General features: G+C 37.7%; 1 protein-coding gene across 1 annotated transcript in view; it reads right to left on the bottom strand.

The window, feature by feature from the left end:
- The window catches only part of spata17 (spermatogenesis associated 17), a 47,712-nt gene that overhangs the window by 18,663 nt on the left and 13,701 nt on the right, over positions 1-15,348 (bottom strand). The window contains exons 7-8 of the mRNA XM_065288791.2: positions 10,269-10,445; positions 7,311-7,459 (exon numbers count right to left, since the gene is read on the bottom strand). Of these exons, the coding sequence (XP_065144863.2) occupies positions 7,311-7,459; positions 10,269-10,445 (326 nt within the window). The remainder of the gene's footprint in view (positions 1-7,310; positions 7,460-10,268; positions 10,446-15,348) is intronic.

Consider the following 15,348-nt stretch of genomic DNA (forward strand, 5'->3'; position numbering starts at 1 on the left):
GGAAATAAGCCCCGACAGTGTGATCAGGACCCGACGCGAAGCGGAGGGTCTTGTATCACACTGAAGTGGCTTATTTCCCAATAACTACCGGCTGCCTCTACATTATCCCGCTTATTACACGGCTACTTGCCACATAAGAAAAAAAAATGGACATGAATATGAATTTTAAACATTTTATTGGCATATTTGTTTTAAATTAACATTTTTATCCTTCCGCGAAACTTTGCACAGATGCATAAAATGATCGTAATACCTTATTAAGATCCTCTGCTTCATACTTGTCTGTCTCCATTTTTTTCTCTTTAACCAGTCTTTGAGAAGTTTTAATGCCCATTCTGTATTTTTGTGTGTGTTGGCTTCGTAGCTGTCATGCTCTATTTTGTCAAGTTCAGTCTCAGTAAGCTGTCTGTGTCTTGTCGTGGTTGTCGAGTGTTTGTCAGAAGATGGCGCCAAACAGACAGTAATCTTTATTGATCTTTATTGGCGCGGAGCGATTTTACTCGTGCAAGTAGTCCGGCTATGCGTTATTATTTTGGAGCGGTTATTATTTGAAAAGAACGAACCTGCTAATGTCTCAACTGACCAATCAGAATCAAGCATTCTAGAGAGCCGTGTAATAAGTATATATAAATACACACATACCTGTACATGTATACATTTAACTCTTTCCCTGCCATTGACGAGATACATAGTAAAATATTGAAAAACGGTGGTGTTTTCCTTTAAATTTCATCAGCTTAAGAAATTTTTTATTTATGTATATTCTATTTATTTATTTATATATATATAATATAAAATATATCAAAATTTAAATAAATACATATTTACATGTGAAAATTTAAATACATAAATGCATGTGTGTATTTATATATACAAATAATTACACACAGTGCACACACATATATTATGCAAAAAAAAAAACTTTTATTTGTATGAGATTAATCGCAATTAATCTTTTGACAGCCCTAATTTTATATAGTAAAGATGGCTTAAATGGGTGAAATGTGTAATCCAAGGATACATTTTTTTTCTACAAAACAGGATAATCACAAATAGCAAAAGTTTTAGATTTTCATTTACATTCACACGGCACTACTTGTTCATTTCAGAAGCCCTTGATTTTTTTCGGCAACTTTCTATTCATTTTGGGAATACTGTATTCTGTTAACAGCTTTAACATCTGAAAAGTGATTAAAAAGACATTTGTGTCTGTTGTATTAGACCTCATAAAGCACAGGAAGAGCACAGTCTAATTTTTCGACCCATTACTGGCCTCTGGTCCTGGCAAACGCTCCCACTAAACACCGAATGCTTCTGTTAGTTTCCCAAGCCAGCACGTGTTACTTATGTATCACCACACAGCCTCATCTCTCCCTCGCAGGCACTTTTCATTCCAGTCCAGATCATTTCCAAACCCAAATAGCTTCTTAATTGTTGTGATGTCTTGTGGTAGTTTCTGCACATGCTGTGTGTTTGCTGGGCACACGATCAGCGCAAATAGCAGTTACTTAGGAAAAATGCCAGATGTTAATTACAGCGAGGTTGATTTTGTAAATTGTACCCAAGACACTTTGCCTGGAGAAGATTTATCCAGCGTGGTACAAGAGGTGTCTGCACAGAGGCCTGGTAAACGTCCGCTGGGCATTGGCTTGGCTTGTCACAAAACAAACAAATAACCAACAATCTTGGCACTTTCTATGAACACAATCTGCAAAGAAAGATTTTTATTCCCAGTGGTTGTTTAGTTGCGTGTTATGATGATGATGAAACTCGAAGTGCAGGTTGTCTGTTGTTTTAAATGAAATTAAAACAGACAAACACGGAAATTAGACAATAATGGTTCCACCTGGCAATGGGAAATTTACTGTGCTGAAAAAAAACAGATGGCATCCTTTTAACAGACATTAGATGTGTTTTTTTCCAAAAGCCTTCTTATAGTTGTATACATTTATGCCTACTGAAACATCTGTTTGGCGCAATTCTACATTCTGATTGGCTGAGCTGAACGCACCAGACACGTGCACCTGTGATCGCACATTATATATAAATGCAATGACATTGCTATGCTTCTTGCTTATTGACCCTAATCATACTTGGTGATGGTATTTATACCAATAATTGTGAAAAATAAATGTAGCTCTTTATTAAACACTGGCATCATTTATTATAACGCTGTTATAAAATCAAACTGGCTACGTCATAATATGCAAAAGTTCAACTTTCTGCATACCATCCTAAAAACAAGATCATTATTTATTAGAGGGCTTTGTGTCACGCAAGTACCACGTAAGCAATAATGCTCGCTAACGCTTTGATGGTGCAAGGCAAAAACAGAGGTTGACATCAACACTGCACTGGCCCTTTAAATAATGGCCCTATCTCCCACAGCCATCCTTATCCACCAGAGACACCAGCCTCCCTACAAGACAGATTACAGTGCAACCCATGCTAATGTGCACATGGGACGGACATCACAGAGCAAAAATTAATGTGGCCCCAATGTCCCAGAATACACAATGCTTCTGCTGCTTGCCGGCTGTTTCACTTACTGCTTTCATTGCCACCGAATTGCATTTTAATAGGGTAGTTTTTATTCATTGAAAGCCATTAAGGAAAGTTTGACTTCTCACAGGGGATCTTTTGGCAGTGCAGACCAATGCCCAGCAGTGACAACATCATAGGAGGCCACCGAAACGGATGTAGGAGGAGACTAAGAGGGAAAGGAATAAAACAAGATACAGCAATATGTTGAGATGTTGTGTTTACCCTATCTTGGAGATGAGTAAATCTGCAGACTAATGTATAATAGCAAAAAATCTGCTTATACTGTACCAAAGTTAAGGCTAAAATGTTGTATACATATATCAATATCTGTATGAAACAAGAAATGTATAAGGGGTGCACAATTTATATGCAACATTGACCGCGTTTACATGCACCCTAATAATGCGATTATAATGGGATTTTGTCAATACTGCGATTATACTTTACCTCATGTAAACGCAATAATTCGATAAAAATAATGCGATTAAGCTCATAATCGCAATAAGTAAAGTCGCATTAAAAGAGGTGGCGTACGCCGTTTATAATCGCAGTATGCGTCCATGTAAACGCTTTAATCGCATTTATACCGCACTAATTAAGTGCACGTGTGTTTTAGTCACGCACCTTAAGCACAAATTCATTTTAATCTTGACATTAGGAAGTTTTACATGAACTCTGCCAACACGACTCGCTGTCAGCAGTCTGCCTTCATTCAGAAACAGCTCAAATAACACGACAGCAGTGTATAAAACCTTTAAATGACATTATAACGATAATTATAACGATAAATATATTAGTGACCACATCATAATGATAACTTCATGCTAATTCGATAAAACGAGCGCGGCATTACCTAATATTGGATATTTCTTGTAATAAAAACTTTTTTTGCAATTGTTTACATGTCACTGAATATGTACATATGCTGTTCTTGTTGCATTTACACAGCGGGAAACCAGCAGATGTCCTCAACTGAATGAATGTAGTAGTTTGTGTAATAATATCATACCTTTTGGCGTAGTCAGTGTGGTAGAAAAATTTCACAGCATCAGCGCTGGATACCTGAGGTAATTTTATGTTATAAACCTCAGCAATGAATGAGCTTTCTGCTGCATTTTAACTCTTTCCCCGCCATTGACGAGATATCTCGTCAATTAAGAGAAAACGCTTCCCCGCCAATGACGAGATTTTCCGTCTTTCCGCAATACCGCTATTATCCACCAGGTGGCGCCCTTCCGCAACTTTTTAAAACCGGAAGTATTGCCCTATGGCAAGCTGCTGCATGTCCGTGTCTGTTTTAAAGATCGCTCTGAATGGGATCTCTATGAAAAGTCCGTCACAAATATGGAATTATTTTTGCTTTTTGCTCAAAATATGGTGTTTTTGCAAAAACCTACCCATATTCAAAAGCTGATTGCAAAAGAACCACTAAAGGTAGGATGAAACGGTTTTTTTTGTTTGAAAGCAGAGGGTCTGTTCTTTCATTTGGTATATTGTATGTTTATTTATTTAAAGAAGAACATTTTCTGGAAGGCATTAAACTTTGGTGAAAATCATGAAAAACGCTGGCGCTGGCTGGCAACTTTTTTTAAAAACGCTGGCGGTGAAAGAGTTAAGTGCGCGTGCACTTCAAGTTCAAATAGATTTGATTGGCTGTCAATGGTTTATCGTTCATCATGTGCCAAAATCGCTATCGTTATAGTTGTTGTGTGAGCTCTGCTATTATCTTTAATATAAAACGATTTTTAAAACTATATTTTTATGTGAACGCCCTTTACAGGCACTGTCATATTTATATCTTCATCACGGCACCGGATAATGAAATACATCTATTATAACAACGTGTTTGTCATTTAACGTAAGTAAATTAAAACAGTGGACCATATATGTGAGTTCATCATTTGTGCTCTGCATTGAACTTTGTGTGAATAATCCGAAAATAAAAACTGCATGTAAAACGGAGTGAAGAGGTTAGCTCCAGTCATGTAAACATCTTACTGCGATTAAGACCTTACTCGCATTATTGGAAATAATCGCATTTTTGGTGTGCATGTAAACGTGGTCAATGTTAGCTAATAATAGTTTTTTTATAAAGCCAGTATTAAAATTAACTTTTAGATTTTTCCTTTGTGTTCAGCAGAACAAAGAAATTTATACAGGTTTGGAACAACTTGAGCCCGAGTAAATGATGAAACAATTTTCATTTTTGGGTGAACTATCATGCACAAAAAAATCTAATCTAAGCTAATGTTTCCCAGTTAGAAAGCCAACAGGACGACAGCAATTTAATAAGGGTCAATAACGTGACGTCAATTATTTTGTGTTTAATTAAATGTAAAAGGGTTAAAATTTCTAAATAAATGTGCAGATTACTTGCATACATTCTCTTTTTTGAGGACCAAATCTAAAATTTCTGGTTTTAATTCATTTGAAAAAGAATATTTGGAGGATAATTGCAAAAATGTCAATGTGGTGTAACCGGTCTGTGTCAATTGGTGTAACTTGTATTTTTTTAAATGATAAAAATGTGGAATAAAATATAATCATCTAGTTTAGTGTAATATGATGTTTTTACATACATTTTTACATCATTTGTCAAAGATTATTTAAAAAACAGAGCTGTTTTCAGCATATGTCAGGACAAATATTACAAAAACGCATTAAAATTTACATTTAGAAATAACTCTTAATAAAATTTTTTTTTTTTGATGATTACGCTTACATGCCATCAAGGTGGATAAAATATTTAATATTTCTCATTCTTTGGCACAATTGGCAGTTACACCATTTGACATTTTCAGGTCCATTCAGTCTTAACTTTCATAAAAATTGTGCAAATGTAATTTTTTATTGCATAAAATTAACATAAATACACTGTGTGCATTGAAATAAACATTTACATTTAGAAATACTCATACATTTTTTTTTATGATTACGCTTACATGCCATCAAGGTGGATAAAATATTTAATATTTCTCATTCTTTGGCACAATTGGCGGTTACTCCATTTGACATTTTTAGGTCCAGTCAGTCTTAACTTTCATAATAATGGTGCAAATGTAATTTTTTTTGCATAAAATTAACATAAATATAATATGTGCATTGAAATACACATTTACATTTAGAAATAACTCATAAAATTATTATTATTATTATTATTTTGATGATTACGCTTACATGCCATCAAGGTGGATAAAATATTTAATATTTCTCATTCTTTGGCACAATTGGCGGTTACTCCATTTGACATTTTTAGGTCCAGTCAGTCTTAACTTTCATAATAATGGTGCAAATGTAATTTTTTTTGCATAAAATTAACATAAATATAATATGTGCATTGAAATACACATTTACATTTAGAAATAACTCATAAAATTATTATTATTATTATTATTTTGATGATTACGCTTACATGCCATCAAGGTGGATAAAATATTTAATATTTCTCATTCTTTGCCACAATTGGCGGTTACACCATTTGACATTTTTAGGTCCATTCAGGCTTAACTTTCATAAATATGGTGCAAATGTAATTTTTTATTGCATAAAATGTACATAAATACACTATGAATCAATCAGAAATAAACCTTGTGCATGCTTTAAAAACAAGTTTTTTAAAAAGATTTTTGAATTTCTCATCTTGCCAAACCGTTTTTGTCACTGACCCGTAAACCAAAAACTCCAATGATGTTTAAATAGAGATTATATTAATATACTATTATTTTATATAGTATTTATTAAATTAAATATATATTAATATTTAGATGAAGCGTGTCCAATTCCAGACTGTAGCTTTAAATGTTTTTGTATATACACAAATCACGTTTCTGAGTTCAGAATCATACAATGCCCGTTAAGCCATTCGCCAAATAGTTTAGTTCATTATAAAAGCTGTTTGTTCCTCAATATCATGGTAATCCATCCCAGCATTATCTGCAATGGAGGCTGAACAGACATCACTAGGACTGAAATTAAGCTTGCGATAGAGAAAAGAAGCGGCAACGTTCCGGCGTCTCTTTGAAACATTCCGGAGGAAATTAGCAGGAAACCGAGAGTGAGATCCCGGATCAAAAAGACTCTAATCATGCTTCGCCATGCCCTGCAGACACCACATGTATAATACGATTTACACAGTAACCACCTCTTCTATTACAGAGAGTTTGGGGTGCTCTGTGTTAATGGGGTTAACTAATTTACTGTTTAAAGTCAAAGCAAAAGAAAAAATATCTGTGATTAATAAAAGTTGCGCATTGAGCTTGTAATTAAAATAAAAAGCTAGGGTTGCACAAAGATGGCACAGCTAAAGTAACATAATATGATATTATAGTAATCCTCTGCAATAATCTTATACTGGAGTTAAGTTAATAATATCTTGGCAAAGATGAAATACAGTACGGTTGCACGGATTAAAGGATATTAATGGTTATAAAGTATTTTGGCCAGCATTACTGTTGTTTCTTAATTTCACTTGAGATCTGGTTTAAACTTAAACTTGGAGAATATAATGCGAGGCTTCTCTTATTGTGTGAATAAAAAACATCTACACAATGTCATGTAAAGCATGCAATGCCTAAAGACTCAAAATAATGTTTTGCGGGATGATGCTGTAAATTGTTATGCTAATATTAACAACTTAATTTTACGACCTTATGTGACACTATGTTATCAAATACTGACTATATTTATACTTATATATATATTCAGCTCAGAATTAATACGCTACATGTTTTTCACAGTGTGGTTTCGAGCACTTGTGTGTAACTTACGGCTGGTCGATGACGCGAGTCCTCCACTCCTGGCGTCTGAGCTCCTCTCTGGCCTCCTCCAGGGCAGTGATGGATGTGGCCACGCGCAGGCTCGGCTCCAGGGGCCGGTACCGTTGCTGCTGCACCTCCAGAGATGAACGAAAGGGCCCCTGACAGGTAAGGGGGATAAGGTAAATGTTTTATTGCCCAAACTAGCCTGCCACGTTATTGATGACGCCCCTGTGGATGGCCAGCTGGACCCCTGAAAGCCAGACTCTTCTCATATAAGACATTAACACACCTGATGGTGGTTAGACGGCCATACAGTGATGATGGCCTATATAGGGTACAATGTTACAGACTTCACATGGATAGCGTGATTGTTGACTTGGCATGCATAAGTTATAGGTTTGTTGCTTTTAGTTTAAATGTGACCTTCAGACATTGCTGTTTTTAATTCATGCCGGCACAACACTCTCTGTCCTTGATACTATCAAGACCAGATCAGCACCTGGCACTGACCAATCCCCTCACTTCCCTTAACAATACACATAATCAATCTATCACTCGCAGATGCTTATCACACAGGGAGCGATGTATGGGGGGCCACAAATAATTGGGAGATAGAGAGAGATGGTATGAAGGGGGGGCTTATTCTGGGGTCTTTGTAAGGGCAAAATGTAGATAAATAATGCATCATCATCTATTGCGTATTGTGCAAAAGATGTGGCAGTTTTTTTTAAATGAATTCTCGCTAACTGGACCCAGCTGGAGTGAAATGCCGGGCCAGGGAGAAGAACTCAGGCTCTAATAAAACGAAACGACTCACGCTTCATTTCTGCTCACTTATGTTTTACATTAATAGAAACCAATAATAAGAACCAGTTACCATAAAAGTCACGGACCGTAAATAACACAAATGGCAAATACGTATCATCGAATCTCTCTCACAGCTGGACAAGATGACATGCTAGATTTGGAAGTACTTAAAGATATTCTTTATCGGGGAGCCTTTACATGTAGCGGTATTCCCTCGCTGAGAGTTGCTTAATGGGATCCATGGAAAAAAGCGGCTTGGGTTGACAGGCGTGCTTATCACCGGTTATCTGACTGTCTAAAAGCTTCTGCGGTATCCAGATGAGATGAGAGTAATATTAAATGACATTATTATGTTTTCATGGCAAGTTTTTCAAAATGATGTCATGGTGATGATAAATCCTGGCTTTTAAATAGAGTTATCTTGAAATCTCTTCTGTTAATTGTTACTATGTTGTGTCATCGCTTTAAGGTTTTTTCATTGCTCTATGAAAGAGTCTAATGCTGCGTTCAAACTAGCCACGGTAGAGGCATCAAGTGCAAGTGATTTCAATGTTAAGTCAATGTAAAGACGCGTTGACTGGCATCTGGAGGTCTCGCGGCGCGAATGAGGCGTTAAGCGCGGTAGACACGATTCCGCCTCATTTGCGCGTCTAGTTCGCGTGAATGGCTTGAATTGAGCGTGGCCGCGGGAAACACAAGTGTTGAAAAATTTAAACTTTGGCGTAAAACGGGCCGCGTTAACTAATCAGGAGCTTGGTCTAGTAGTGACGTGATTACAGAAAGCGAGCAGAGTCGCAGAAGCCCCACCCATGACGCGATTTTCCGCGTGAATGTCTCCTTAACTCTTTCACCGCCAGCGTTTTTAAAAAAAGTTGCCAGCCAGCGCCAGCATTTTTCATGATTTTCACCAAAGTTTAATGCCTTCCAGAAAATGTTCTTCTTTAAATATATAAACATACAATATACCAAATGAAAGAACAGACCCTCTGCTTTCAAACAAAAAAAAAACGTTTCTTCCTACCTTCAGTGGTTCTTTTGTAATCAGCTTTTGAATATGGGTAGGTTTCTGCAAAAACACCACATTTTGAGCAAAAAGCAGAGATAATTCAATTTTTGTGACGGACTTTTCATAGAGATCCCATTCAGAGCGATCTTTAAAACAGACACGGACATGCAGCCGCTTCCTATAGGGCAATACTTCCGGGTTTAAAAAGTTGCGGAAGGGAAATCTCGTCATTGGCGGGGAAGCGTTTTCTCTTAATTGACGAGATATCTCGTCAATGGCGGGGAAAGAGATAACTACAATTTCACACGCGGCTTTCAAGCAAGTAAACTCAAAATGTTCAAGCGGCAAACTAGACGCGCTAGACGCGAATTTGACGCCTCAAACGCGGCTGGTGTGAACCCACAGTAAAGCCGCATTCAGACAGCCAGCGACGTTATCGCTGTGTGTCGCCCATCTCTTTCAATGAGGTGTTTCTAAATCTGATTGTCATAAATAAATGAGTACCGTCCACTTCAGTAACTGACAAGAGAATGATGACGTGAACTCCACTGCTTTGTTCTCATTGGTAGTCGCTCCCGAAATTCGCTAAACATTTGCATAAATGAAACTTTTCTTAACTTTCTCGCGTCGCTGGACACGCCCATACGGCCGCCAACGGTCACTTTCGCTCGTGCCGCCGGAAGTCGCCAGGTTACCATTGAAATTAATGAGATTACGTCGCTCTGCTACTGCTTGTCACTGGCTGTCTGAATGGGGCGTAAGAGTTGATAAACCCCCGATGCATCTTAAAGCATTAAAGTTTTAGAGTAGCATGAGCGAATAAATGATCCAATAGCAACATTACATTAAACACACTATAACAAACTATTTATCTATGACAGTTCTATCAAGCAGCATTATATCAGCTTGTATACATTTCTTTGTTCTGCTGAACTCAAATTAAGACATTTTAAACAAAAATGCAGATTTGGGGCACCATTGACTTCCATGGTATAAATTATTCCTACTATGGAAGTCAATGGTACTATCCCTTTAAAAGTTGATTCAGGGATATCCCGAAATTGAAGATCAATTAAAATCTGAGAATCAATATTTTCCCCACCCCAATAAAATATTATTCAAATATTAAATAAAACAAGACATAACCAGGCAACCTGTGGCTTTTGGTGTATGGGTGGAAGACGATCTCTGTTTGGGGTCAGGTTGAAGAGATCAGGGGGTATTTTAGGGGTCTTCCTCTCTTTAGGAGCTGATCGTGGTTTAACTCGTCTCAGTCTCAGCTCCATCTCATCAGGCTCTGTCTTAAACGGTGAGTTGTAAACACCGGGACACTAAAATTAGCAAAATATAAAAAAATAAATAAAACAATTTGCATAAGAATCAGCTAAAAAGAACATAAATATGGTTCAAGTATTCGGTCCCTCCAGAAAAATGATTTAACGCATAATCACCCAAAGTCCGCATATTTACGCGGGGGGGGGGGGGTATTCGCATTTTTTCAAATACGCCACACTTTCGCAGCATAAATTGCAGATTTTCAAGCACAAAATATGCGGGGCTTGCATAATTTCATAATCCCCATATTTTCGCAGCAAAAATCACATATATCTTAGCAGAAAAAAAAGTTGCATTAAAATTGCATAAATATCCCGCATATTCCATTGCATTTTTTAAGAAAACGTGCGCAAGATCAAGGATTTTTGGCCGCAACAATCACAAAAAAACTGCGTTTTTCTGGAAGGACTGAGAATTTAATCATAAGGCCGACCCAAAATAAAAAATCACCATTAACTTCTTGATTTCTGCTTGTTCTGTTATAATAACAATAGATATCTATAAAAAAATTAAAATATAATAGTCCTATAGTATCACTCTTTGTAGATAAGCTGAGGCCCTCTAGTGGGCCCCGGTCCCTTGTTTAGAACCACTGTGATACAGATAACCAATCCCGCTCTCTGATTCAGTTAGCATGAAGTCCCTACTCTAAATGACTACCCTTTCCATCAAACCCCATTGAGGAGCATCCAAACACATCCACATACAACTTCAATAACTTATTTGCTATTTATGGACTTCCCCCCTCATCTGACTGCTAACGCCTCCCATTGCACGTCTCATTACAGGTATCCATGCAAAACCCACAGGAAAAGAATCCCACTTTATTCGGTCGACCACAACAAAACAATTATACTTGTCACCTCCCCCGAATGGACACCAATCCATCACTCTGACATCTGTCACGTCTGCTAGCGTAAATGTCTGCCGGGTAACTATGTGCTGTCTGATGTTACCGTAGCACTTCAGTGAGTCTTGGTTTGTCCTGCGAAATAATGAGTCGCTGATCAGACACCTCCTCATTTTTGCTTCATTAGCAGTGGAGGCGTTTGCAACAGTACATGCTGATAATGCAGGTAATACACCCCAGTTGGGCTTCGGGTGTCACATGGTGGGGGGTACGCCGCAAACTCCCAACTTGCCTCAGACTTACAGGAAAAGAGCAATGATGTTGACCCTCGTACTGAGGAACTACATCTATGTCAGCGCAGCCACTTTTATCCAGCGGAATTTTCTCTGGTTAACGATGAACCATGGGAGACCCATCCATTTTCTGGAGACAAGGTCAGTCTGTGGGAACATAAGTTGCCCAGCGAAGTAACACACACACAGCGTGTGCGAGCGAGAGAGAGAGAGCAGGGAGGGGGAGTGAGAGAGGAAGACTACTGAGGACTCGGAAGCGGCTTGAAGCTTTCCAGTGCCGACAAGCACTTAATTCTACATTTATGGTTTGCGGCTTAAATGATTGACCATAAGATGCACCATCAGGGCTGAATAATGTGCACAGTCATGTGTGCTGTATCAAGCCTTTTCAACCTTTACCGTCCCAGGGATGGCCACACGCAGCCTTTCTGCTATATAAAAAAGCTGACGTTTTCTCCCATGACCGACAACATTTTATTATATAACAACATTTAATTTATATATCTGTCTACTAACAAATACTTTAAAAAAGCACAAAAAAAAGTGGATGGTATCTCTTAAGTTTGACTGAACCAGCCATGTTCAATGCCATTTTAAAATAGCCCAATACCCACACAGTTTATATTGTACATCCCCTGCAGTTGCAATATTAAAATGCATTTTCTAAACAGTGGGATATATGGCAAAAATAATGGCATAAATAGGTCAAAATAAATTGTGACGTACACAGTAACCGAAAAACAGAAAAAATCCTCTGCATCTTTTAACTAGCATGTGGTCCCTCGCATCTGTTGTCCATTAGCCATTAGCTGATGTGTATTATTTCTTGATTTCCTCCGTCAGACTGCAGGCAGCTGGCAGTGATGTCCTTTTGCCCTGTCTGTGCTGTGGTTGGCACAGAGCGTCCAGTGAACATGCACGAACATGGGCATGAGCCGTGGTGGCAGAGACGGGAGGAGGGCCACAGGAGGCCATGAAGACCATAAAAGCATGAAGGAGAGGCCACAAAATGACATATCTGATCACCCTGCAGTGTTGCTGAATCAACAACGGCCAAAGCACCATTATAATTATCAAGAAACATTATAGCCATTATAGTCTGAGGTGCTTTGAACTTCATACAGATTTTGAGCCTTAAACAAATGCACATGTACAATACAGTTTACAAAGGATATATCTCGGGGTTGGGCAAAATTCAGAAGTTAACACTTTAATTTAAATTCTAGTATATAAAGTGCTCATATAAAGTGCGACAATGGTCCATAACATTTTTTTTTACAGGTATGGATTATTTAAACATGATAATTAAATATATTTAAATTACTATACATTTCTAATATCATTGTAGACCATTTTGGATTATCAATACCAGCTAAGGTGGTGTGCACACCAAATATTTTAAACGGACGCCCAATGCCAGCTGTATTTTTTTTTTTTGAAAATATACGCCGGCGCAAAACAAGCTTTGGTGTGCACACCCCCTGTTTTTAGAAATTTCCTGAAACTTGCTTATAATGTTATAATGTTCATGGGCAATTTATATTATAGCAATTCCATGCAAATGTCAATCCTACCATGAAAAAAGTTTTTACCAAAAAGTTAAAACTTACCTATACGTTTTTTAAAATCTTTTTTGTTTTAATCATTTTCATAGTTAGGTAGGTGCAGCTTTCAGAATTGTCACATCAATAACATAGAAATATCACATAAATAACGAATTTTTTTCCTCAAAAATGTGCACACAAAAATTAAAAATTATAATTTTTTTGTTCTTGCTCTCAATTTTTTGAGTATTATTGGTTTTGGTTTGTTCATTTTAATTCATAGAATTCTTACAAAGTATGTACATAATTGTACTTGTGTCCTTTTCTGTTACATCCATAACAATTTCCGTCATCTAAAATAGAAAAGACATGCAACATTCTCTTAGAAATTATATTGACATTTTTTACTTAAAATATGACATCCATGTCGGAGCCGATGGTGTAGTGGGCAGCGCTCCGACATGTGGTGCTTTCGCACTTTTGGCGACCCGAGTTCGATTCCCAGCTCGTGGCAGAGATGCTCACAAGTCTCTGAGCTCGAGTCCGAGTCAAGTCTGAAGACTTTGAGCTCGAGTCCAAGTCAAGTCTGAAGTCTTTGAGCTTGAATCCAAGTCAAGTCTGAAGTCTCGTTGTAACAAGTAAAACTCTAATAACAAATAAAGAAATTATAAACATTTATAAAAAAGAACAAAGTTGCACATTAAGTAAGGTCTAAATTAGCATTAGGTACAGAAATTAAATTAAATGGATAATAACACTGTCTTTATTGTACAAATGAAATATTATTATTATTATTTTTGAGCAATAGAAGGGATTTTCTGTTTGTCTGGGGTTGTTTGATTAACATAAATGACACAGACTTAAGTAGGTTAATTGAGGTTACTGTCTCTTTATAAAGAACAAATAAGCCCAGACTGGTTTCTGACTGATTTCTTAAGACATAAACAAAAATGTTTTTATTAGAAAAAGAATACTGTGAGATCATTTTGTGTGTATGTGCCCTGTCAAGAAAAGAAAGATTTTATGTTGGCTTAACTTTTGAAACACTTCTCTCTGTATGTGCACTACTGAGGGCACTTAAACGCATGCTCAAACACAGGCAGAGTGCGAATTCCAAACAGCGCTTCAGGAAGAAGATGCAGCAGCCGCTTCCCATAAAAACGTTACGTTGTTTTTCATTGCTCTATTCAGCAAATGTATGTTAATGGACTACACTACAGTATGACACAAAGTAGCACAACTCTGGACCTGACTGGAGCTGGACCGGACACATTTAAACGCATGTGCGTACAGAAATCTGCTCACTTGAGCGCCTTTTTGCGGTTAAATTGTTTAACCATTTAAACAATTGCAAGCCTTAGAAACACGTTAATGATAAACTTACCCGCAAGCCTTAGAAAAACGTTAATGATAAACTTACCCTATTTAAATTGCATATTAATCCACGAATCGCATGCGAGCCGAACCGCGGATCCGTCACAGCACTACCCAAAGCTTCAGATGAATGGCACAGCTGCAGCCGGTGCAGTCGACATGTATGTTCGCGGCCGCGCGCGCGGAGCAGATACGTCACGTGTTACGTCGTGGGCAAGTTGTAGGTAACGGAGGGAGGGGTATGACAGCGAGCTCATCAGACGTTTCCTAAAAATAAACATTGTTCACGAGTCGCGGTGCTCGAGTCCGAGTCGAGTCTGAAGTCTTTGAGGGTCGAGTCTCAAGTCGAGTCTGAAGTCACTGTGTGTGCGACTTAAGTCGCACTCGAGTCCGAGTCTCAAACTCGAGTCCCCACCTCTGGCTCGTGGTCATTTGCCTATCCCATAACCCTGTCTTCTCCCTGTACTTTCCGGTCCTCTCCTAACCTCACTGTTTAATAAAGGCAAAAATTCGTCAAAAAAAATAACTTACAAAAAAATATGACATCCATAATGCTGGAATTGCTCAGTAATGAAAGATATGTGCTTAAAAACTACACTTATGCTACGTACACACAGTAAGCGAATTTAATTATTTGCGCGAGTACATACAAAGCCAATGCAAAGATGCAAATAGATGTGAATTCGCGCACGACGATGCGAGTGACGCGAATTCAGCACGACTGTCACAAACACTTTTTAAATGCATCTTCTGTGCAAATTGTTAATATAATTAACTCAGGTTAAATCCTGTGAGAAATCTAGAGCGAGGGATGCGATGCTTCACGTTTGGTGTGTAA

Source organism: Paramisgurnus dabryanus, chromosome 17 (assembly GCF_030506205.2).
Source record: "Paramisgurnus dabryanus chromosome 17, PD_genome_1.1, whole genome shotgun sequence".
NCBI lineage: Eukaryota > Metazoa > Chordata > Actinopteri > Cypriniformes > Cobitidae > Paramisgurnus > Paramisgurnus dabryanus.